Source organism: Tamandua tetradactyla, chromosome X (assembly GCF_023851605.1).
Source record: "Tamandua tetradactyla isolate mTamTet1 chromosome X, mTamTet1.pri, whole genome shotgun sequence".
NCBI lineage: Eukaryota > Metazoa > Chordata > Mammalia > Pilosa > Myrmecophagidae > Tamandua > Tamandua tetradactyla.
This window is the reverse complement of record NC_135353.1, coordinates 99,707,129-99,728,357: the sequence shown is the minus strand read 5'-3', so window position 1 is coordinate 99,728,357 and position 21,229 is coordinate 99,707,129. Positions and strand designations below refer to the sequence as shown.

Genomic DNA, 21,229 nt, shown 5'->3' with positions numbered 1-21,229 from the left:
CTGCTACTCCACTCACCAACTGTGTGATCTTTGACAAGTGCTTCATCTTTCTGAAAACCTGTTGTACCATTTTTAATGAAAATAATAGTACGTAACACAGGGGTTGTTGTAAAGGTTACGTGACAATGTTTTAAGGTCTTAGAAAAGTAACTGACACACTTTGATAACTTTGTACTGGTTTTTTTTTTTTTTCCCTTTGCATGGGCAGGCACCGGGAATTGAACCCAGGCCTCCGGCACGGCAGGCAAGAACTCTGACTGCTGAGCCACCACGGCCCACCCTTTGCACTGGTTTTAACCTTGTATTTGTATTGTTACAGAAATGATTTAAGATTTTTCTGATATTGTGATGGGATGAATGCATTTTGTATATGGGAAAAACATGTCTTTTTTAGGGTCCAGAGGGTGGAATGTGCTGGTTTGAAAGGATTATGTACCCTAGAAAAGTCATGTTTTAATCCTGATCCATCACGTGGAGATAGCTGTTGCTTTTAAACCCTATTCAATACTGTGTGTTGGAAACTTGATTAGATTATCCCACAGAGATTTGACTCCACATTCCAGGTGGGTCATGATTAGTTTACTAGAATCCTTTAAAAGATTAAACATTTTGGAGAAAGCTAGAGAACAAGGAGAGAGCCATAGAACCACCACAGAGCAATGAGGCCGAAAGTCCATCAGCCAGAGACTTTGGAGATGAAGGAGAGCTTCATGAAACAAGAAGCCTGGAAAGAAAGCTAGCAGACATCGTCACCATGTTCACCATGTGCCTTTCCAGTTGAGAGAGAAACCCTGAACTTCACAGGCATTTCTTGAGTGATGGTAACCTCTTTTTGGTGCTTTTATTTGGACATTTTTATAGACTTGCTTTAATTTAAACATTTTCACAGCCTTAGAACTATAAACTTGCAACTTATTAAATTCCCCTTTTTAAAAAGTAAAAAATATTTAACTGACATATAGTTTTCAATAAAAGTTAGACATTATTTCTTACATATTTCTGGGATAAACCGAAGGAAGATACTCAGGATGTATAATTGTAAGTGACATCAAATTAATATGGCTGCAATGTTCTGAACATAGGTAATATATTTCAGATTCTCGATTCTATTTCACATTTTTAAAAACCCAACTGTGTAACCAGGTACTGTGTAAAGGTTTGGAGTGGATATAGGAGTAGGTCACAACCATTGCCCATGAAGTCCCCAAAGATGCCAAAGAGATGGATATTTAAACCAGCAAGTGGGAAACAAGGGTAGTTAATCCATCCTCCAAACCCTCGCACCCTGGCAAGCACTGACGTGTTACCCATCCCTAAAGTTTTGCCTTTGCCAGAATGCCATATAAACATATAGTATATAGCCTTTGAATAATGGATTTTTAAAAATTAAATAGCATCTTTAATCCTTTCAAAGAAAAAGTGATTATTAGAAATGTTAGGATAGCAGGTACCTCTTAAGGAGTAGGAAGGAGGATGTACTTGTGTTGGGGTAAATGGGAAGGTTTCTAGGATACTGGCAGAGTTCTAGTTCTTAATAGAAATATTAAGTTACTAGGTCATCTACATTGCACAACGACAGGGGTGCCCTTCACTCTGAAGTCATGTAAAGGGTGCACCCTGAAATTGTGAAGGGATACTTCACATGGCCATTCTGGCAGCTCAATGGAACCTGGCCATACCAGGGACAACAAGGACAGGTAAGAGGGATCAGGGCTATGGAAGGCAATACTTTTTTCCTGCTGAAAGAGAGGTGGTTAAAAGCGGTGATGAATGGGAACTAAGAGAACAAAGAAAAGGAGATCAGGAAAGAACATGAAGAGGGCATGTATGGGAAAAGGAGGAAATGCTAATGGAGCAGGACTCAGCCTACCCAGAGTGCAGGATGCAATGGCAAGCCTATCCACGAGAACGTAATAGAGGCTGGCCTAGCTCCCCCACAGAGAGAACACAGACAATAGAATGCAAGAGGTACTTTACTTTAAAATGGCTTTGAAATGAAGTACCCCCGCACCTCTTCCCACAAAACACAAAAAGAGGGCAGACCACGGAATATGAGAGATACTTTAATTTGAAACTTCTGTGAACTGGGATTGGGGAAGAAAAATGAAGGGAAAGAGAAAACCCTGGTGAAGGCAGGAGAATAGGAGGATCCAGTCTGGCCATGGCTCTTGGGCTTGAAAGGTACCAGCTGCTCCTGTGGCACAGGGATGTTGGGTTCAACCTGTTAAAAAGAGCACAGTCAGGGAAGAGGCACAAGCTAGGGCCAGCCCACAGCCCTCTTGAACAGCCAAGCCTGAGGAAGGGGTATGGTATGTGTAACACTCACTTCAAAGGGCCTGGAACTCGTCAGTGAGGCTCTGCAGAACCTCTGAAATATAGAAAGGCATAACCAGACAGTACAGACACAGGAAGACAGAAACCCGTGTACTCGACTCCGTGGGGAATAGTCGAATCCTGCAACCTGAAACCCCTTCAGCCCCTATCCCAGCAGCCCTGGGACTGACACCCTTAGCCATCACCTGAATTAAGTGTGGAAATGTTTCCTAAACGGGAACACAACGCACCAGTGTGTTCTCAAACTTTGGTGCATTATCACAGCAATTCAGAACTTGTTGGGAAAAAAAACAACAAAAACAAACAAAAACCATAGGATTGTACGATACAAAAAGGGAACCTTAACTAAACCATGGACTATGTTTAACAGTACAACTATAGTAAAATTCTCTCATCAATTTTAACAGATATACTACATTAATACAAGGTGCTAATAATAGTGAGGGCTATAACGGAATGTTGTATACTGTATTAAAATTTTTTTTAATTAAAAAATTTAAAACACCATGTACACCCCATAACAAGCAACAGTTTAAGGGAAAATAAATGAGGTATCTCTAAATGTTCTAAGGGAAGACTGCTAGACCTTGTTCGCAAAGTGTATCTGTAACTTCAACAAAACATTGCTATATATACACGTACCTAAACAGAAATGCAGAGGAGGCTCCAGGTCAGGCCTACTAGGTCCTCTACCCACAGGAATGTTGGTCTCTGTGGGGTCCCCTGCTCCTGCAATCCACCCCACCCCCGGGTTCCACACTAAGATACCATCGTCAGCCCCTGCCCCAGCCAGAGATTAATCATACCAAGTTGACGTTTAAGGTCATCAATTTCTTTCTGTCGCTCAAAACACTAACCCAGCAGACACGGAAGAAAGAGAAAGTATTAGTATATTCCTGCCAATTCTTTCCTTGTCCTCCCCTGTACCCCAGGCCCTTCCATCCCCATATCCCAAAGCCTAGTGGCTAGATTGGAATGAAATCCTCAATGGAAAGGAGGTACCGCCCTTCATAGGGTGGGAGAGTGTATTGGGTAGTGGGGCAGGGAGCATAATTCAGTTTAATCTGGATTCAGATCCCACTATCTAATACAGACTTCGGTTTCTAGGAACCAGACAGAGTATTACCCCAGGGCAGCCCTGTGCTTCAGATGGTTGCCGTTGCCTTTCATGTCTTGGGAAAAGGTCAAGTGGCTCCTGATGACCTGAAAGAGAACACAAAATCCAGCTGCCAGGCCTAGGACTGAGTTGGAAAGGATTTAGCAGAGGCTAAAGTGAGGCAGCACCATCCTCTGCTGGCAAGCAACTTCCCCTGCTCTGCCCAGCAACTGCAGCCTGCCCTCTGAACCTGCCCTCCCTGTTGTCCAGTCTTGGCCCATTGGAGACTGTGGCTCCAAGGACTACTACTGTGGGTAGATGCTGGCAGAGCTGCAGCCAAAGCGAATTCCTGGGATGAGCAGTGTGGCTGAATCAGCCCTAATACAGGCCACCCCCACTTGTCCAAACCCCATGCAGGGGATTTGGTTTAACGTTTTCCCTATCGGTATCCTGTTTCCTGTGGGAGAGCTGATGGATAGGCAGGAGGCTTGGGAGCAGGGTTAAGAGCCAAAACTGACAGAGCCAGAATTTCCATCCCTGCATCCCCTTCCCCACACACCAAACCTGCCATACTTACCTAAGGGTGTAGGCCCTCTGGGATTGATGCCTCCTGGGCTCAAGGCTAGGGCCGGTGAGCTTCCCAGAACTTGGGGGACCCTGGTCTTGGGGTCTCCACTGCTGAATTCACCACGATGCTTGGACAGGCAAGACGTGCCTGGCCTTTTTGTTGAAAGCTGAAACAAAAATTTTGGCTGATCTGGGATGCATGTGTGTGTGAGTGTACATGTGTGGGCATGTGAGGGTCGGGATAAGGCAGGAAAATAGAGGGGAATTAAAAATCTAATCTCCTTAACATTTTCTTCCTCAGTCAGCTCCATACCAGGAAGTAGAGCTGAGACAGGGAGAACAGAGGAGTAAGGAAGCCCAGACTCCTTGAAGAAAGGCTTGGAGAACAGTTGGGAGTAGGAATCAGGAAGCCAATGAGTCTAAACACTGAAGATTATAGCCCAATCTCTAAGGGGTTGGCCAATCCAAAGCACTTGCCAGTGCTGCCTTCCTTTCATCACCTCTCTTTCTCAAGAAAGGCCAAAACTGTGTGAACTGTTGAGAACAGTGCCTGGCACATATTCAGTGGTCTCTTAATATTTGTTCCTATTAAAATAGCCCTGATTTGGCATCCTAACAACCCTGGGCAGTTAATAACAACACCTGAACAAAGAGAAGAAAGCGCGCGTATGTGAGAAGATGTTGTGTTTGGGGTGTGGATTAGGAAGAGTGGGATAAAGGAGAATGGCCTACTCACTTGGCCCCTTAGGACAGGTTCTCCGCTTGGGTCATTATCCTCTGCCACCAACTCTGACTCCCTTGTCCTGCCTGCTACAGATTTCTTCCCAGGGTTGCTGTGTTTGGGTTGCTTGGTTGCCAAATCGACCAAGGAGTATCTCTTGGATCTCCCAGGCAGTGGAAGACCAGAGATTGGGGGGAAGGTGGCTGGTACCAGGTTGCCTCCTGAGACTCTTTGCCCCCAAGTAGGAAAGGCCTGGTATTTTCTCCCTAGGGCACCTTTGGAGGCACCACTGCCAGATTTTTTCTCTTGGGACACCTTCTTCTTAGTAGTGGTGCAGGGCAGGCCACCTGCAACAGCAGCTCCTATGTAGCTGGGCCGGTTGCTTCTCTTCCCAGAAACTACACTTGGCATTTTTTTAGATGAGGAGAGCTCAAGCTCTCCAACAAGCTGCCGATCTGTGGCTGATGTGAGCCTACGAAGAGTGGAGGCCTGGAAAGAGCCTGTGCCTTGAAAGACGTTCTCCCTGACTTGGAGATTCAAACGTCGGGGTGTGTCTCCAGGATCCTCCCGGCTGCTGGACACTGCTTGGCTCCCTTCTTTTGGGTAAATATTCACTTTCATCATCTGTATCTCACTAAAGTCATCCGATGACTCAGGGTCAGAAGGCGGCCCTACTATGTCTTCCTTCGAGGGCCTCTGCAGATTCACAGGGATATTCAAACGACTTTTATAGCCTCTTCTAGGTTTTCCCCAGGCCCGGCCTCCGGGAGAAGCCCACTGTGACTCCTCACTGGTAGAAGGTGCGCTTCCACTATTGGGACTTTCGTCTAGCTCTACCCAAATGCTGGCCATCTGAAGGGTGCAGCTTTCCGCCGATGGGTTTCTCTGGACTTCCGGTGTGCCTGGGTCAATTGGCTGCTTGGCGATGGCCGCAGACTCCTCAGCAAGGTGGGGCGTGAGATCAAGAGCATCGTCTTTCTCATCGACTGGTGAGCCAGGTCGGCCTTCCTGGCCCCTGAGCGCTGCCCCTGGCTTTTCTATCACTTCCCGCTCGGCCTGGAGACCCTCCCGGACCGGGAGCCCACCTTCGCTCTCGCCGCTCTGTGGAGCCGGTACATCAAGGCCTGGTGTTGGTCCCCGGCGGCCACCGCCCTGCTCCCCGCCCTCCGGGCCAAGATCTGCTCCCCAAACAGACACCTCATCCGAGGAGCTCATGTCGTCAGTCAGTGGGCCTGGACGGGGGCTAGAAGAACGTCCTTGGCACGCTGGAGACGTAGGTAGTGCGGCCAAGCCAGGCAGTCGGAGGACAGGCCGCGGTTACCACGAGAGCCCCAGCCTCACGAGATCTCCACAGACAACGCGAGGCCGCTTTGGAGTGTTCCCCCTTCCCATTTGTCCTCTCTGAGCCAACCAGCGTGCCCCTTGTTAGCCTGGGCGTTGCCAGTAAGCACGAACACCATTGGTTGAATCCAGAGCTCGTCGTTTGCCCAAACCAATCAGTTGGTTAAATCCCGTTTCCATGGCTTTGGTCCCATCTCTTTCTGCCCCTGCATCTTTGGGCGCGAATCCAACTCCCAACTGGGGTTCCGTTTGAGCGCCTCAGTTTTCCCTCTGAGAAGAGGGGCAAAAACTGTACCACTCTCATGGGGGTGGGAGGAGGGAATGTAGTGTTGTGTGTGAACCCCTAGGGCAGAAATTATCTGCAAGCCAATATTCCAATCTGAGACACATGTCCCAATAGGGGAATGGGCAACGGAAGCCAACAGTTACAAATCAGGGTACCTTTTCTGTAGAAAGCAATTAGGAAATAATTTAGGTTTACTTACGGACTCCGTGGCAATTGCTCAACTCAGCCTCCTTAAAGCGGCCACAGAGGATGGGTAAACCAATCGACCTGGCTTGTGTACCAGTGCAACGTCATTGCCCAGAGGGTTTGGCTGGCAGGACACAGTTTGTCTCATGCACACGCTCTCCCTGTACCTTTTCCCCGAGGCAATTCAAAGACGAGGGAATCCCCATGGCAAATCACATCCAAAAAGTTGCTCATCATCACTGATAATGGAGATGCAAACTAAAGCTGAAAATCCATTTTCACGCACAAAATATACTATTATTATGCCCCACTATTTTTCCTAAAAGACTTACTGACATTTACTCAGGTGCCAATACCTGAATAAAGGGAGATACCTAGACATTTTGGAAGTCTGGGAAACAAAATCTGTGGTGACGTTGATCTTATAAAACCAACGTGTGATGATGGGGGCCCGGATATAGTGTGGGACTATGAGGCCAAGGTAATAAATGAAGTTGGGGATAGATTCAGGTTCACAGTGAGCTGTTTCCTTGAGTTTACACAATGGGCATTTCTCCAATTCCTGTGTGAATAATTGTAACTGATATGTCAGGTAGTTGGATAATTTCCCCCAAATTGGGGTATTGGCTTGTGTGGAATAGTAGTTTCCTAGGGTTTCTGTAATAAAGTATCAAACTGTATAGCTTAAAACCACAGAACTTTATTCTCTCTCGGTTCTGGATGATAGAAGTCCAAAATCATGGTTTTAGCAGAGCCAAGCTCCCTCTAAGGGCCTAAGGAAGAATATTTTCTGTACTTCTTTCCTAGTTTCTGGTGGCTACAGCAAATATAGCATTCTAACCATCATGCAAATGAAATACATTATCTATTTGTACATGTTGGGATATGCATGCAATAACTTTGGAAGGATATATAAAAATCTAGTTAACAATCTGGGAAAGAGGATTGAAGGTTAAAGGTAAAGAGGCTTACTTTTCATTCTATATCTTATGAACCATTTGAATTTTGTTTTCACCACGTGCATGTTATACCATAAAAAAATGAAAATCATAACACCATTCTATTTTTAAAGGGGAGGAAAAAAGGGGAAGGATCACATTAATGGGAGAGGATAAATAGGCAGGAGAGAGCAGGGCAATCTAGAGTCTAGAGCTCTTGAGAAGGCAGTAGGAGACGGGAGCCAAAAAGCCAGGGGAAGGATTGGTCTGGTATAGAAAAGCACAAGTCTTTTTAGGGAACAGAAATGAAGGTGAGAAGATGGAGCAGGGACAGAAGGTGTGTGCGTGCGGTGTATCAGGGACATGAGTGAGTTCCTGTCTGGTACTAATCTAAATCTAAAAACATTTATTCATTTGTTCCTTTGGATTGCATTATTGCAATCTATGGTGGGAGGTGGTGGGGGGGGGGACTGCATTCATCCATTTCCTTACTGATGGGAATTTAGAATGTTTCAGTTTTTCCTATTACCTACATCCTTGGGCATATACATACCATGCCAGTGTTTCTCCACAAGATGTGCCCCACAGTGGATATGCTGGGTGATAGAGGGAATGGACCTTTTTAGTTTTAATGCTTTCAGTTGAAAGCACTGATTCTGGAACTAGGCTACTTGGCTTCAATCCTGCTGCTGATCCTATCAAGCTGAAGGACATTGGGTAAGTTGCTGAACCTCCCTGTGCCTGTCTCCTCAACTGCAAGGTGGCGACATTACTCAGTACTCCAATCATAGCTTTGTTGTGAGAATTAGTTAATATTTACCTACAGGGTTTAGAAGGATGTCAGAAGCATATTACCTGTAGTATAATTTGTTAATCATAGAAGTCTGTCAAATTATCCTTCCAAATGGCTATCACAACTTGATCACCTGCCAGCAGTGTGCAAAAATACTGATTTCATCAAAACCTTTCCAACCCTTGGAATTAATTTCTTTAAATTTTGCAAATGTGATGCAATGGATTTGCAGCTTCAGTATGTATCTCCATAACAAGTGTTAGTGAGCATCTTTTGGGGCGCCCATTGTCTATTGTGATTCCCTCTTCTTTGAATTTCTGGGGAACTGGGCAGGGTGTGTGTGTGTGTGTGTGTGTGTGTGTGTGTGTGTGTGTGTGTGTGTGTGTAAACTCTGGTCTGCAGGCCAAACCACATGCAAAAGCAGCAGAGGTGAACAGCTGCAACAAAGACTATAGGTAAACCCAAGTCATTTCCTATCTGGCCTTTTATGGAAAATACCTGGACCCCTAATTAGTAACTGTTCACGTCCTTTGCCCATTCCCCTATTGGGTCGTGTGTCTCAGACTGGAATATTGGCTTACAGATAATTTCTGCCCTGGGGGCTTCACATCCATAACTACATTCTCTCCTCCCAACCCCGTGAGAGTGGTACAGTTATCTCCCTGCTTCACAGAGGGGGAACTGAGGCGCTCAGATGTGACTCCAATTGAAAGGTGGATTCTCGTGCACAAAAAAGGGGCAGAAAGGGATGGAACCACATTGATAAGGGGATTTAACCACCAACTTCCGGCATTCAAAGGCTCTGGAGGCAACCAATGGTGCTTGTGCTTACTTGCTATGTCCTCGTGGCGGGCCAACAACAGATATGCTGGTTGGCTGGAGAAGGACGAATGAGAAGGGCTGAACCTCGAAGGCACGCCAAAGGGGCCTCACAATGTTTGTGGCCATCTCGTGCAGCTGTAGCTGTGGTGGTGACTGCGTCCTGTCTTACCTCAGCCTCGCTTGGCCCGGGTCACCTGTCTCTCCCGCGTGCCAAGGGCATTCTTCGACCCCTGACCGGAGCCTCCGACTGTTGACATGAGCGCTCCAGATGAGGCGTCTGTACGGGGAATGGGTGTCGGTCCAGAGAGTGGGGTGCGGGCCAGTGTCCGCCAGAGACCCAGACGAGGCCTTGAGGTGCGGGCTCCACAGAGCGGCGAGGGTGAGGGCGGGCTACTGGTCCGGGAGGGGCTCCAGGCTGAGCGGGAAGTGATGGAAGCGACAGAGACAGTGCTTTGGGGCCGGGAAAGCCGACCAGGCTCGCCAGCCGACGAGGTAGAGGACGCACTGGATTACACTTCACACCTTGCTGAGGAGTCTGCGACCGTCGTTGAACAGATGACTGACCAGGACACACTGGAGGTCCAGAGAAACCCGTCTCCGAAAAGCTGCACCTTTCAAATGTCTAGCATTTGGGAGGTCCTAGAGGAAAGTCCCAATGGTAGGAGCGCACCTCCCCCTAGCTGTGAGGAATCAGAGCAGGCTTCTCCTGTCCCTTTAAACCTCAATGAGATTGAGGAATCCTGCGCTTGGGAAAACCCTAAAAGAGGCCCTAAAAATCAACTGAATATCCCTGTGGATCTCCAGCGGCACTTGGCAGAAGGCATAGTTGGGCAACCTTTTGACTCTGAATCATTGGATGAGTTCAGTGAGATGCAGCTGATGAGAGAGAACATTTATGCTCAAGAAGAAGGCCAAGGAAAGTCTAGCATCCTGGATGATCCTGGGGACACACTACGACCCTTGAATGCCCATGTCAGGGAGAACGTCTTTCGTCTGCCAGCCTCTTTTCTGACTTACACATCTCATGGGTTCACTTCATCTGTGGAATGGCAGCCCATTGGAGAGCTTCAGCTCTCTCTGTCTAAGAAAATGCAAGGTGTAGTCTGTGAGAAGAGAGGCCGCAGGCCCAACTATCCAGGATCTGCTGCAGCAAGCAGCCTGCCCCAGGCCACCCCTAGGAAGAAGGTGGCCCAGGAGAAGAGATCACTTGGTGGTGCTTCCAAGGATGTAGTTGACAGGAAACCCCATACCTTTCCTTCATGGGGACAGAGAACCTCCAGAAGCACACTGGAACCAGCCACATTCCCCCCTATCTTTGGTGTTCCACTGCTTGGGAGATCCAAGAGATACTCCTTAGTGCCTTCAGGGTCAAAACAGCCCAAACACAGAAATGCTGGGAAGAAACCTGTGGCATGCAGGACAAGGGAGTCTATGCCCACGGTCCAAGAAGATAACAACCCAAACAGAGATCCAGTCCCAAAGGGCCAAGTGAGTAGGCCGTCTTTCTACTTTTACCCAGTACTCCATCATCCACACCCCTGACACACGGCTTTATATATATATATATATTTTTTTTTTAAATTTAACGTACAAACATTCTTAACATACAAACATTCCATATATGATGTATAATCAGTGGCTCGCAATAACATCATATAGTTGTGTATTCATCACCATGATCATTTTTTTGAACATTTGTATCACTCCAGCAAAAGAAAAAGAAGAAAAAAGGAAAAAATTAATACATACTATATCCCCTTATCCTTCCCTCTCATTGAGCGTTAGTATCCTGACATGCATCCTAAAACATGCTCCTTCTATCCTTTGCTCGGTGATTGTCCTTGGATCCCCAAGGTTATTAGAATGCCAAACCAGGGTCTTTTTAATAGAAACAAACATTTAAAAAGCACCGAATATTTATCAGGTACTGTTCTCAGTATATTACATGTTCTTGATCTTCTCTCCAGAGGGGGGCTAAGGAGGAAGGGAGCACTGGCAAATGCCTTGGAATAGCTAACTCCTTAGAGGTTGGGCTGCAAGATTTAGTGTTTAGACTCATTGGCTTACTGATTCTTACTTCCCGTCTGTTTTCCAAGCCTTTCTTAAAGGGTCCTGGTCTTTCTCACGGCCGCGTCGTCCCTGCCTCTTGGTCTGGGGCAGACTGAGGGAGAAAGTGGTAAGGAGTTTAGCATTGCAGTTCCCTTCCCACTTCTCTGTCTCATCCCAATCCCAGCATGCATACACATGCACATATCTCAAACCAGAATTTTTTGTTTTAGCTTCCAGCAAATAGACCAGGGCCATCTTGCCTGTCTATGCATCGTGGAGAAGGTAGCCATGGACACCTCAAGACCAGAGGCCCCCAAGTTCTGGGCTTGCAGCCCCTGACCCTAAGCCAGGCTTGCATCAATCCAAGAGTGCCTACACCTTTAGGTGAGTCTGGTGGGTTTGTTACATGGGGAGCGAAATGGGAAGGCAAAGAGGGAGAACTCTGGCACTGTCTATTCTGCCTCTTCAGGCCTGACTGCCTATGCTTCGGCTCTCCCACTGCAAACAGGGTGTAGACAAGGTTAGCTTTAAGCCAAATCATGCACTGCATGAGGTTTAGCCAGTGGTGGTGAGTTGTGGCCGTGCCCTGAAATCCAACTCCAGAAGTAGACTTTCAGAGGAACAGAGCCTTTTGTGGTGCGGCCTGTTCAGCTACACTGCTCATCTCAGGGACTGGCTGTGGCTGGTTAACTCACAGCCACACTCCAGGGGACCACAGTCTCTGATGGGCCGAGACTGGACAACAGGCAGGGCAGGCCCAGAGGGAAGGCTGTAGTTGCTGAGCAGAGCAGGGGCAACTGCTTGCCAGCAGAGGGTGATGCTGCCTCACTTTAACTTCTGCTAAGTCCTTTCCACCTCACTCCTAGGCCTGGTAGCTGAATTTTGTGTTCTCTTGCAGGTCATCAGGCACCACTTGTCCTTCCCCCAAGACAGGAAAGGCAACAGCAACCTCCTGGAGCACAGGGCTGCCCTGGGGTAATGCTCTTTCCGGTTCATAAAAACTGAAGTCCAATTTAGATGATGGGATCTGAGTCCTGATTAAACTGATTTATGTTGTCCTCCCACTCCCAAGCCCTCACCTGACAGGGAGAGTTCCTCCTTTCCATTGAGGATTTGCTCCTAGTCTAGGCACCAGGCTTTGGGGTTTGGGGTATGGAGGGGACAGGGTTAGAGGGGAGGAGGAGGAGAGTGTTTGCTGGAATATATTAATACTTTCTTTTTTTCTGGTATCTGCTGGTTTAGTGTCTGGTGCTACAGAAAGAAATAGATGACCTTAAACATCAACTTGGTATGACGAACCTCTGGCTGGGGCAGGGGCTGAACAGGGTATCTTAGTGTAGAACCTGGGTTTGGGGTGGGTTGCAGGAGCAGGCGGCCTCACAGAGACCAACATTCCTGAGGGTAGAGGACCTAGTAGGCTTTGCTCTGGAGCGTTCTCTGCATTTACATCCAGGTACAGGTACGAATAAGAATAGTTTGTTGGAGCTACACGTACTACACTTTGCAGACAAGATCTAAAGATACTCTTCTCATAAAATATTTAGAGATACCTAATGTATTTTTCCTTTAACACTGCTTGGTGTGAGATGTGCTTGTTTGTTTTTAACAAGCTCTGAAATTTTGTGATATATACCAGTATTTGAAATCCACTGGTGCATTGTATTCCTGTTTAGGGAACGTTTCCACACTTTCTTCAGGTGATAGGTAGGTGAGTCAGTCCCAGGGCTTCTGAGATAAGGGCTGGATGGGGTTTCAGGTTGTGGGGTTTGGCTGTTCCCCACAGACGAGGAGATGAGTTTCTGTCTCCTTGTGTCTGTAGTGCCTGGTTATGCCTTTCTCTGTTTCAGCGGTCATGCAGAGCCTCACTGAAAAGTTCCAGACCCTTTGAAGTGAGTGTTACACATACCATACCCCTTCCTCAGGCTTGGCTGTTGAGGAGGGCTGTGGGCTGGCCCTGGCTTGTGCTTCTTCCCTGACTCTGCTTTGTTTGACAGGTTGAACCTAGCATCCCTGTGGCAGAGGAGCAGCTGGTACCTTCTGAGCCCAGGAGCTGCAGCCAAGCTGGATCCCTCTTGCTCTCCTGTCTCCACCAGGGCTTTCTTTCTTTCCCTAGTTGTTCCCCCCACCCAACCCCCTAGTTCACAGCATTTTCAAATTAATTTAACTCTCATATTCTGCCCTCTGTGTTTTTGGGGGTTTGATGCAGTGTGGGGTTATTCCATTTAGAGTAGCTTTAAAGTAAAGTACCTCTTACATTCTGTAGTCTGCCTTCTCTCTGTGGGGGACCTGAGCCATTCGCTAGCAGGGGTCCCGCAGTCAGGCTCATCATCGCCCCCTTGGTCTTGGCCCTGCCGCATTAGCAATTCCTCTCTTCCCCATACCTCTTTATGCTCTTTCTTACTCTCCTCTTCTTTTCTTCTCCTAGTTCCTGTTCATCACCGCTTTTCCCTTTTCAGCAGGAACTAATTATTGGCTTCTAGAATCCTGATTCCTCTTACCTGTCCTTATTGTGCCGCATACTGCCAGGTACCTATGGGCTTCAAATATTGGTCATGTAAACTATTCCTGCATGATCCCAGAGTCACCTTTTGCACGGCAACAGAGTGAAGGGTGCCTCTGTGGTTATGCAGTGTTGATGTCCTGGTATTTTCTACTCAGGTTAAGAAATAGGACCTTACCAATACCTTAGAAACCCTCCTGTTTTGCCCCACCTCAAAAACACCCTCCTTCCTATTCATCCAATGCTAAGCCCTCTCCTGACTTTTCTAATATATGTTCTCTTTCTTTTAAAGGATTAAACATTTCCTTTTAATAATTTTCCACATGAGGATGTTAAAATTAAATTAGATGTGTGAAATAAAATTATATTCATGTTTTACTTTATCTATACATATGCATATGGATGTACATATATACATATATATGTATTTATACACACATGTATACATACAGAATACAAAAATCCACAGTTTACAGAGTAAATATAAAATGATTAAGCCATGAAACTACTAGCCAGGTCAAGAAATAGTGGTTCACAGCTTCAGAGTCCCATATGTGTTCCTTGGTATGAAAGAAGCCAAAGTCAGTAGACTACATGCTATAGGATTTCATTATGTGACATTTTGGAAAAGACGAAACTATAAGGACAGAAATTGGTCAGTGGTTGCCAGGGTCTGAGGGTTTTAAGAAGGGATTTAGCCTAAGGGTGTGTTATTTCCCTTCACATTATTGTTTAAAAAATTTTTTTTGTGTGTGAACTGCAACATATATAGAGGAAATTGAACTATATAAATGTCCAGTTTTATAAATGATTATGAAGTACCTATCTATATGAACATCACCTGTGTCTCATTGGAAGACAATTTTCAGTATCTCCAAAAGCACCTGGTTTCCCTGACTGATTTCAGCCCCATTCCTTCCCAAAATAGGAAAAGTCTGTCCATACTTTTCTGATCATCCTGTCCTCAATTTTGTTTCTGGCTAATTAACCTTAAATAATAGACTTTAATGATGTCAGTTCTTCACATTTTTATGAGAGGTATCATAAGATGTATTTCTTGCTTTTTGCATTTAATGTTAGGTGTTCGGTTTTGGACATATGTGCTTGAGATATCTGTTATACCTCCAAGTGGAGATGTTGAGTAGTCAGAGTTCTGGGTTAGGGTTGGAGATATAAATACAGGAGTCATCACAATATAGATACTTTTTAAAGCCAAGGACATTTATTACTTAGGAAAAGAGTGTAGCTAGGAAAAAGAATAGGATCAAGGACTCCTCCCTTCTGGGAGAAAGGGAGGAAACAAGGACTGAGAAGGAATGACCAGTGAGCTAGGAATAAACCTAAGGTCTTTTACTCCTGGTAATGACAGACTACATAAATCAGATAAACCCTTCCATTGGGAACTACCAGAAGGAGGTGGGAAAAAAATCTGCATTAAGGCATTGGAGATTTAACGAGGCAGTGATAAATTATAAGGCCAATATCTGGAGAAGGATACTCAGAGGTAAGCTCTACCTTTGAGGATGCTTTCCCCCAGGAGTGTCTATTAACTTCATAGCAGCAGCTGGAAAGTTACGAAGCTGAGCAGAGCTTTCGGTTTGGGGAAATAGAATAGGTGGGCAACAATTGGTATCCAGGGCTTGCCAGGAAAGGTTGGCATGATGAAGTTTCCCATGCTCTGGTTTGGAATCCCAAAGAACTATGCTCCAGTAGTAAGGATGTCTGTAAAGATATCAGTTTTAGAAGAAACAGATATCAGTTTTAGAAGAAACTAAAGCTGGCTTCAAATAATCTCTATCACACAAACAGGCTTGAAATAATTCTAATTACATGCTACTCAGTGATGTCTGCTAAAAGCAAAAGTAAATCCACTCCAAAGGAAAAAGAATTCTAGAACTCAAATGATTTCCACAGGTTTTCATATTCAGTGTTTGATGGTCAATAAAGAATAACCACATGCACAAAGAGAAAAGGCTATACTTTTGAAAAGCAAGAAAAACTAGAAAATAGAAACAGACCCACAGGAGGCTAGGTAAAAGAGTCATAAGACATAGATATTTAACTTATTGTTTATGGGCTTATTGTTTATTGTACTGTCTATGCTAAAAATTTCATTGTCTCTTTTGAACTGGGTGACCTTGGTCAAACTGTTAAACTTCTCTGTGTTTCAGTTGTGTCATTTGCAAAATGGAAATAATAATAGCACCTATCTCACTGGTTGGAACAATGGGTTAACATGCTTGGAAAAATGCCAAGCAGTGTAAGAGCTACCTATTATGATTATAAACTAGGGTTTTTAATATAACATTAATATGATACTTTATAGAGGTTTTATAATTCATGTTTTTCATTTAACACTGTATCATAAACATTTGTCCATGCTATTAAAATAATTTTATATGCTTAATGGGTCAAGGAAATAAATGATGAAATTGAGAATTTTGGCAGAGATGTGTAAATTATAATAAAACAACCAAATATCAAATCTACAACTAAACAATACAAGATGCAAAGTTAGAAACTCAATTCATGGGTTTAATAATAGATTAGCTAATGCAGAATAGCAAATTAGTGGACTCAAAGGTATATTAGAAAACAATAACCAGAATGAAGCTTAGAGAGATTTAATGAAGAAAAATACAGGAGAAAGTAAAAAAAGACAAAGAGATAAGGTGAAAAAGTGTAACGTATGAGTTTGATTCCAGAAGGAAAAGAGAAAGATGGTGTATCTGTGTAGAGATAATTTTCCCAAACTGAGAAAATATATCAGACATAGAGTCAAGATTCCTTATGAGTCCCAAACAGGAAAAAGCAAAAGAAAAACCTAGGCACTTTATAATGAAATTGCTAAAAAAAAAAAAAAACAGAGGCAAAGACAAAAATCTTGAAAACATCCAGAGAGAAAAGATTACCTTCAAAGGAGATAAAATTAGACTGATAGCTAATTTTTCAACAGAGACAATTGAAGCCTGAAGGCAGTGGAATAATGTCTTCCAAGTGCTAAAAGACAATCACTTCCAACCTAGAATTCTATGTATATCCAGACAAGTACCTTGAAGAATTTAGGTGAAAATGACAACATTTACTGAAGAATCCTGGGAGGATTCACCACCAGCATATCAGTACTAAAGGAAACATGAAAAGGTGCTCTTTAGGCATAAGAAAAATGATTATGGATGGGAAGTCAGAAATACAGGCAGGAATGAAGAAAATAAAAAGGGTAAATGAGAGAGAGAGTAGGAGAGAAATAAAAAAAATATTGACTGTAATAGCAATAATACCTTCTGGGAATTAAACATATGGTGAAAATTAAATACATTGACATAGTCAATATCTGAAGAAGTCCTCATCCTCTTTAGTAACCAGGAAAATGCAAGTATGAACCCCAGTACTTCTCCATGCCCACTAGAATAGCTAAGATGAAGGAAAATTACACTGCCTAGTTGATGAGAATGTGGAACTAACGTAATTCTCACACACTGCTCATGATATATTCAGAAAATGGCATATACAGAAAGTCACAGATATGTCCAAAAAGAGACATGTACAAGTATGGTTGTAGCAGTTTTATTTATCACAGTTACAAATTGGAAACAATCCAAATATCCATCAATGGTAAAATATGTAAATAAATTATGATGCATTTATACCATAAATATAATGTATAATGTCCTATACAGTAGCCCCTAACTACGTGTGACTCCTTAAATTTAAGTTTAAATTAATTAAAATGATTCAGTTCTTCAGTACTATTAACTACATTTCAAGTGATCAATAGCATCATTTATCTAGTGGCTATTGTATTGGATAGTAGAGGTACAGAACATTTCCATCATTACAGATAGTTCTATTGCACAGCACTGCTACATTGCAGGGGTCAGAAAACCTTATGTAAAGGGCCTGGTAGTAAATATTTTAGGCTTTGTAGGTTATACGGTATCTGTCGTAACTACTCAACTCTGCCACTGTAGCATGAAAGCAACCATAGATGATATACTAATGAATTAGTATGGCTGTGTTCCAATAACACTTTATTTATAGACACTAAAATTTGCTTTTCACAAAATATTGTTCTTCTTTAAACTTATTTTGAAATAGTTTCAAATTAGCAGAACAGTTGCAAAGATAATACAAAACCCATACAAGGAACGCCAACATACCCTCCCCCCCTCAGATACCCAGATTCATCAATTTGAACATTTTGCTATATTTCATATTTGATGTATCATTCTATCTACCTACCTACCTACCTACCTATTCCTCTCTCCCTCCATTTTCTGAACTTGTGAGAGTAGATTGTAAGCATCATGCTCATGCTCCTCGAACATAAAGTATTTCCAAGTACATTTCCTAAGAACAAGGATAGTCACTTATGTAACTACCCTTGGTATAGTTATCAAGTTGAAGAAACTTAACATAATATAAAGTATAGAGTACATACTCCAATTTTTTCATATGCCCCAATAGTGCCTTTTTTTTCAAGCTATCAGTTTTAATGAGTGAAACAAAAACTCATCCCCATTCTACTTTAACAGATGTAAGAGGTAAAAATGAATTTTATATGACAGAATATTTCATCCATTATACCAATCTTCCAATATGCCAGACAATAATGTTTTCTAAAAACATTCTCAAAATCGCAAGCAGAGCATGCAAAGTAGATATTAATATGAATATGGATAAGTGTCTTATTAGTTTTGTGTGTAGAAATTACTGAAGAGTTTAGATTTGATCAAGAGGTTGATGTTGAACCTGAGCTTTCCTCCTTACCTCTAAACTGCCAGCCTTCCTATCACTGCCTGCGCAGACATCCCAAACCCAGGGACGGATCTGAGGCTCAGTGAGAGTAACCTGTTGCATTTGGCATATATATGTATCTTTATCATTGGGGATGAATTCATTGTGGAGCAGGAGATAGAAAGACCAGTCCTTATGAAAGACAGGTCTGACTGCTCAACTTCTGTCTTCTTTCCATTCTTGAACAGCTCCATTTCAATCTGGGGTGGATGAAATCCAGACATAACAGTTCAGGAAATTTGGCTTTCCATTCTCTGCTGGGTGATGTGAGTAAACTTGAATCTGGGGTAAGCTGGAGAGCATCCAGATTAGGCAAAGAGAGAAATGCCAGCATGGCCAAAGCCACCAAGGCAGACATTGTGACCAGAGCAGTTTCCAGACATGGAACATAATTTTTTGAACCTTTTTGAACCTTCGTTCCTCCATTATGAGATCCAGTCTAGGATCAGGTATTCCATTTATCATTGTCACTTTAGTTGCTCTTTTTTTCCCTTAAATATTTTTATGACAAATCTTCACACACATATATTCCATACATGGTGTACAATCAGTGGCTCACAATATCATCACATAGTTGTGCATCATCAGCATGATCATTTTTTAGAACATTTGCATCACTCCAGAAAAAGAAATAAAAAGAAAAAAACTCATATACTCAATACCCCTCACCCCTCCCTCTCATTGACCACCAGGATTTCCATCTACCCAACTTATTTTAACCCTTATCCTTTCTATTACATATTTATTTTTATCCATATTTTTTTACTCATTTGTCCATATCCTGGATAAAAGGAATATCAGACACACAGTTTTTACAATCACATACTCACATTACAAGTGTTTTATCTTTATAAATCATCTTCAAGAATCAAGGCTACTGGAACACAGCTCAACAGTTTTACAGTTTTAGGTACTTCCCTCCAGCCACTCCAATACACCATAAACTAAAAAGGGCTATCTATTTAATGCATAAGAAAAACCTCCAGGATAACCTCTTGACTCTGAAATCTCTCGGCCACTGAAACTTTATTTTGTCTCATTTCTCCCTTCCCCTTTTTGGTCAAGAAAGCTTTCTCAATCCCTTGATGCCAGGTCCTGGCTCATCCCAGAAGTCCTGTTCCTTGTTGCCAGGGAGATTTACACCCCTGGGAGTCATGTCTCAGTAGAGGGAAGGGCAGTGAGTTCACTTGCTAAATTGGATTAGAGAGAGAGGCCACACCTGAGCAACAAGAGATTCTTTGGGAGTGACTCTTAGGCCTAATTAAAAAAAAAATTTATTACTAAAACCAATCAACATACAATATGAACATTTTTTATCACATAGTTGTATATTCATCATCATGATCATTTCTTAGAACATTTGCATCAATTCAGAAAAAGAAATAAAAGGAAAACAGAAAAAAATTCATACATACCATACCCCTTACCCCTCCCTTTAATTGATGACTAGCATTTCAATCTACTAAATTTATTTTAACATTTCCCCCCCTGTTATTTATTTATTTTTAATCCATATGTTTTACTCATCTGTCCATAAGGTAGATAAAAGAAGCATGAGACACAAGGTTTTCACAATCACACAGTCATATTGCAAAAGCTATATCATTATATTTCATTATATAATCATCTTCAAGAAACATGGCTACTGGAACACAACTCCACATTTTCTGGAAGTTCCCTCCAGTCTCTCTGTTATGCCTTAACTAAAAAGGTGATATCTATTTAATGCATAAGAATAACCTTTCAGATAACCTCTCGACTCTCTTTGGAGTCTCTCAGCCATTAACACTTTATTTTGTCTCATTTCTCTCTTCCCCCTTTCGGTCGAGAAGTTTTCTCAAACTGTTGGTGCTGAGTCCCAGCTCATTCTAGGATTTCTGTCCCACATTGCCAGGAAGGTCCACACTCCTGGGAGTCATGTCCCATGTAGAGAGGGGTAGGGCAGTGAGTTTGCTTGTTGTGTTGGCTGACAGAGAGGCCACATCTGAGCAACAAAAGAGGTTCTCTTGGGGGGTGACTGTTAGGCCTAATTTTAAGTAGGCTTAGCCTATCCTTTGTGGGGTTAAGTTTCATATGAACAAACCCCAAGATTGGGGGCTCAGCCTATTGCTTTGGTTGTCCCCACTGCTTGTGAGAATATCAAGAATTCTCCACTTGGGGAGAATTTTTTTAATACAAAAAAGCTATAAATTTCAAAGCATGGCACCACAGTTATATATAGAACACATTTCAGACTTTGACAGGGTTACAATTTCAAAATTTTAGGTTTTTACTTCCAGCTGCTCCAAAATACTGGATGCTAAAAGAGATATCAACTTAATGATTCAGTATTCATATTCATTTGTTAAGTCCTATCTTCTATGTATAACTCCACCATCACCTTTGATCTTTCCATAACTTTCGGGTTGTTTGGGCTATGGCAATTCTAAATTTTTGATATTGGAAGGGTCTGTCACTAATATGGGGTAGGGAGATGGAACTATCTGATGTTCTGGAGAGGCTGGGCTAGGTTTCAGGACTTATCTGGACCAGGAACCCATCTGGAGGTTGTAGGTTTCTGGAAAGTTACTCTAGTGCCTAGAACCCTTGTGGAATCCTATATATTGTCCTAGGTGTTCTTTAGGATTGGCTGGAATGGTCCTTGTTAGGGGTTGGCAGGTTATGATAGGTAGTAAGGTCTACCTGAAACTTGCATAAGAGAAACCTCCAGAGTAGCCTCTCAACTCTATTTGAACTCTCTCTGCCACTGAAACTTTATTAATCACACTTCTTTCCCGTTTTGGTCAGGATGGAATTGTT

General features: G+C 43.3%; 2 protein-coding genes and 1 pseudogene across 2 annotated transcripts; 1 reads left to right on the top strand and 2 right to left on the bottom strand.

Moving 5' to 3' along the window:
• Window positions 1-2,059: 2,059 nt before the first annotated feature.
• LOC143670324 (uncharacterized protein CXorf49 homolog) lies at window positions 2,060-6,096 on the bottom strand. Its single transcript, XM_077145037.1, has 6 exons — window positions 4,734-6,096; window positions 4,008-4,164; window positions 3,461-3,537; window positions 3,141-3,186; window positions 2,327-2,368; window positions 2,060-2,221 (listed from the first exon to the last, which is right to left on the bottom strand). Exons 1-5 carry the CDS (start codon window positions 5,931-5,933, stop codon window positions 2,328-2,330), a joined length of 1,521 nt encoding a protein of 506 aa, XP_077001152.1. The 5' UTR covers window positions 5,934-6,096; the 3' UTR covers window positions 2,060-2,221; window position 2,327.
• A 3,088-nt stretch (window positions 6,097-9,184) lies between these two features.
• Window positions 9,185-13,956, top strand: LOC143670538 (uncharacterized protein CXorf49 homolog). Its single transcript, XM_077145387.1, has 6 exons — window positions 9,185-10,572; window positions 11,364-11,517; window positions 12,032-12,108; window positions 12,376-12,421; window positions 12,981-13,022; window positions 13,128-13,956. Exons 1-5 carry the CDS (start codon window positions 9,340-9,342, stop codon window positions 13,019-13,021), a joined length of 1,551 nt encoding a protein of 516 aa, XP_077001502.1. The 5' UTR covers window positions 9,185-9,339; the 3' UTR covers window position 13,022; window positions 13,128-13,956.
• A 4,399-nt stretch (window positions 13,957-18,355) lies between these two features.
• LOC143671962 (beta-2-microglobulin-like) lies at window positions 18,356-18,788 on the bottom strand (annotated as a pseudogene).
• Between the last annotated feature and the right edge of the window lie 2,441 nt (window positions 18,789-21,229).

Excerpts from the sequence above, each read along its gene's own strand:
- LOC143670324 (XM_077145037.1), bottom strand. The coding sequence starts at position 5,933 with ATGAGCTCCTCGGATGAGGTGTCTGTTTGGGGAGCAGATCTTGGCCCG. Across the intron at positions 4,165-4,733 it reads AACCTGTCCTAAGGGGCCAA|CTTTCAACAAAAAGGCCAGG; the intron begins GTGAGTAGGCCA and ends TTTTTGTTTCAG. Across the intron at positions 3,187-3,460 it reads AAGCACAGGGCTGCCCTGGG|TGTTTTGAGCGACAGAAAGA; the intron begins GTAATACTCTGT and ends CTGCTGGGTTAG.
- LOC143670538 (XM_077145387.1), top strand. The coding sequence starts at position 9,340 with ATGAGCGCTCCAGATGAGGCGTCTGTACGGGGAATGGGTGTCGGTCCA. Across the intron at positions 11,518-12,031 it reads AAGAGTGCCTACACCTTTAG|GTCATCAGGCACCACTTGTC; the intron begins GTGAGTCTGGTG and ends GTTCTCTTGCAG. Across the intron at positions 12,109-12,375 it reads GAGCACAGGGCTGCCCTGGG|TGTCTGGTGCTACAGAAAGA; the intron begins GTAATGCTCTTT and ends CTGCTGGTTTAG.